General features: G+C 61.4%; 1 protein-coding gene across 1 annotated transcript in view; it reads right to left on the bottom strand.

Annotated features, from left to right (window-relative positions):
- LOC103759695 (delta-aminolevulinic acid dehydratase) overlaps window positions 1-1,466 on the bottom strand; it is a 6,900-nt gene that overhangs the window by 2,785 nt on the left and 2,649 nt on the right. The window contains exons 6-7 of the mRNA XM_029960614.1: window positions 927-1,015; window positions 676-731 (exon numbers count right to left, since the gene is read on the bottom strand). Coding sequence (XP_029816474.1) covers window positions 676-731; window positions 927-1,015 — 145 coding nt within the window. The remainder of the gene's footprint in view (window positions 1-675; window positions 732-926; window positions 1,016-1,466) is intronic.

The raw sequence follows: 1,466 nt of genomic DNA on the forward strand, positions 1-1,466 counted from the left end.
GGGGACCGCTGGGGAGAGAGGGGCAGGGCAGGGGGCAGGGAGTGAGGACCCCTGTGCCTCCCACCTCGTACAGCTTCAGGAACGGGAGGCCAGACGAGGTCAAGTGTCTGAGCCACTGAGTCAGGAAAATGGGGCACTCCTGAGCCAGCTCAGCACCCCAGGATGGCTCTGGGAGGTCCTACAGGCCCAGGCTGGCCCTGAGAGCTGTTTCAACAGCCACTGCCCTCCCCATGCCCAGAGTCTGGGTAAAATCATGTCAGACTTTTCCAAGGCAGGCTCCTCAGGGATACCCTGCCAGGGTCAGGCTGTTCTTGGGACAAGGTCCAACAGCTGACTAAGCTGAAGCCTGTCCCTGAAGCCACCCTTTGGGACAACACTGGCTCCTGTGACTCCCTCCCTGTTCCTGGACATTGCAGGTGGCTCCCTCTCTGCCTGCCTTGCCAGCAGCACTGAGGAGGAGCAGGTGAAGAGGTAAAGGATGGAAGATCACCTGGGCAAGGTACAATTGTCTCCTTTTTGCACGGAGGAGTAGGAGGAAGGTGCTGCAAAGTGACCAGTGTGGCCCCTCCTGCAGCCCAGGCTCTGGCTGAGCCCCCTTCCCAAATAACTGCCTGGGAACACACTCCCAGCCATCCTGGCACCGGCTGGGCACACCTGGCTGAGGGACAGACCCACCTGAAGGGTCCATAGAAGCAGGAAGCAAACTTGGCACTGTAGCTCATCACGGAGACCTGCGGAGCAGAGCAGGGCCATGAGGGCCGGGAGCTTGGAGCCACAGCCACAGAGATTTCCTGCCATGGCTGTTTTATCCTCCCCCTCCCAGACAGGCCTGGCACCTGCTGTTCCCATGGACATTCCTGTAGAGCTGCAGCTCCCTCCCCATGGCTGTGGCTCCTGCCCCTGGCACACACAGGTGCCCAGCTCACCTTGTTGCCCAGGTCGTTGGAGATCAGCGCCTGCTTTATGGCCCCGATGCGCCCGTCCATCATGTCCGAGGGGGCCACGATGTGGCAGCCTGCAGGGAAGGACAGGGGTGCAGGGAAGGACAGGGGTGCAGGGAAGGACAGGGGTGCAGGGAAGGACAGGGATGCAGGGAAGGACAGGGGTGCAGGGAAGGACAGGGGTGCAGGGAAGGACAGGGGTGCAGGGAAGGACAGGGGTGCAGGGAAGGACAGGGATGCAGGGAAGGACAGGGATGCAGGGAAGGACAGGGATGCAGGGAAGCACCCGAGGCTTTGGCTCTGCCAAAAGGTTCTGGTGCCAGCAGTGCTGCTGGGACCAGGGCAGGGAGGGCAGGGGAATAGTCCCACTTAGAATCAGGCCCAATTTGCCTTTGGATCTGCTCAGAGGACCAGGGCAATGATTCTGCCCCTGTACTCAGCACTGGTGAGGCCACACCTCAAGTGCTCTGCCCAGTTGTGGCCCCTCAGCTCAGGAAGGACATGGAGGGGCTGGAGCAGGTCCAG

This window comes from Manacus vitellinus, unplaced genomic scaffold, assembly GCF_001715985.3.
Source record: "Manacus vitellinus isolate BGI_N305 unplaced genomic scaffold, ASM171598v3 scaffold_27_pilon, whole genome shotgun sequence".
NCBI classification, from domain to species: domain Eukaryota; kingdom Metazoa; phylum Chordata; class Aves; order Passeriformes; family Pipridae; genus Manacus; species Manacus vitellinus.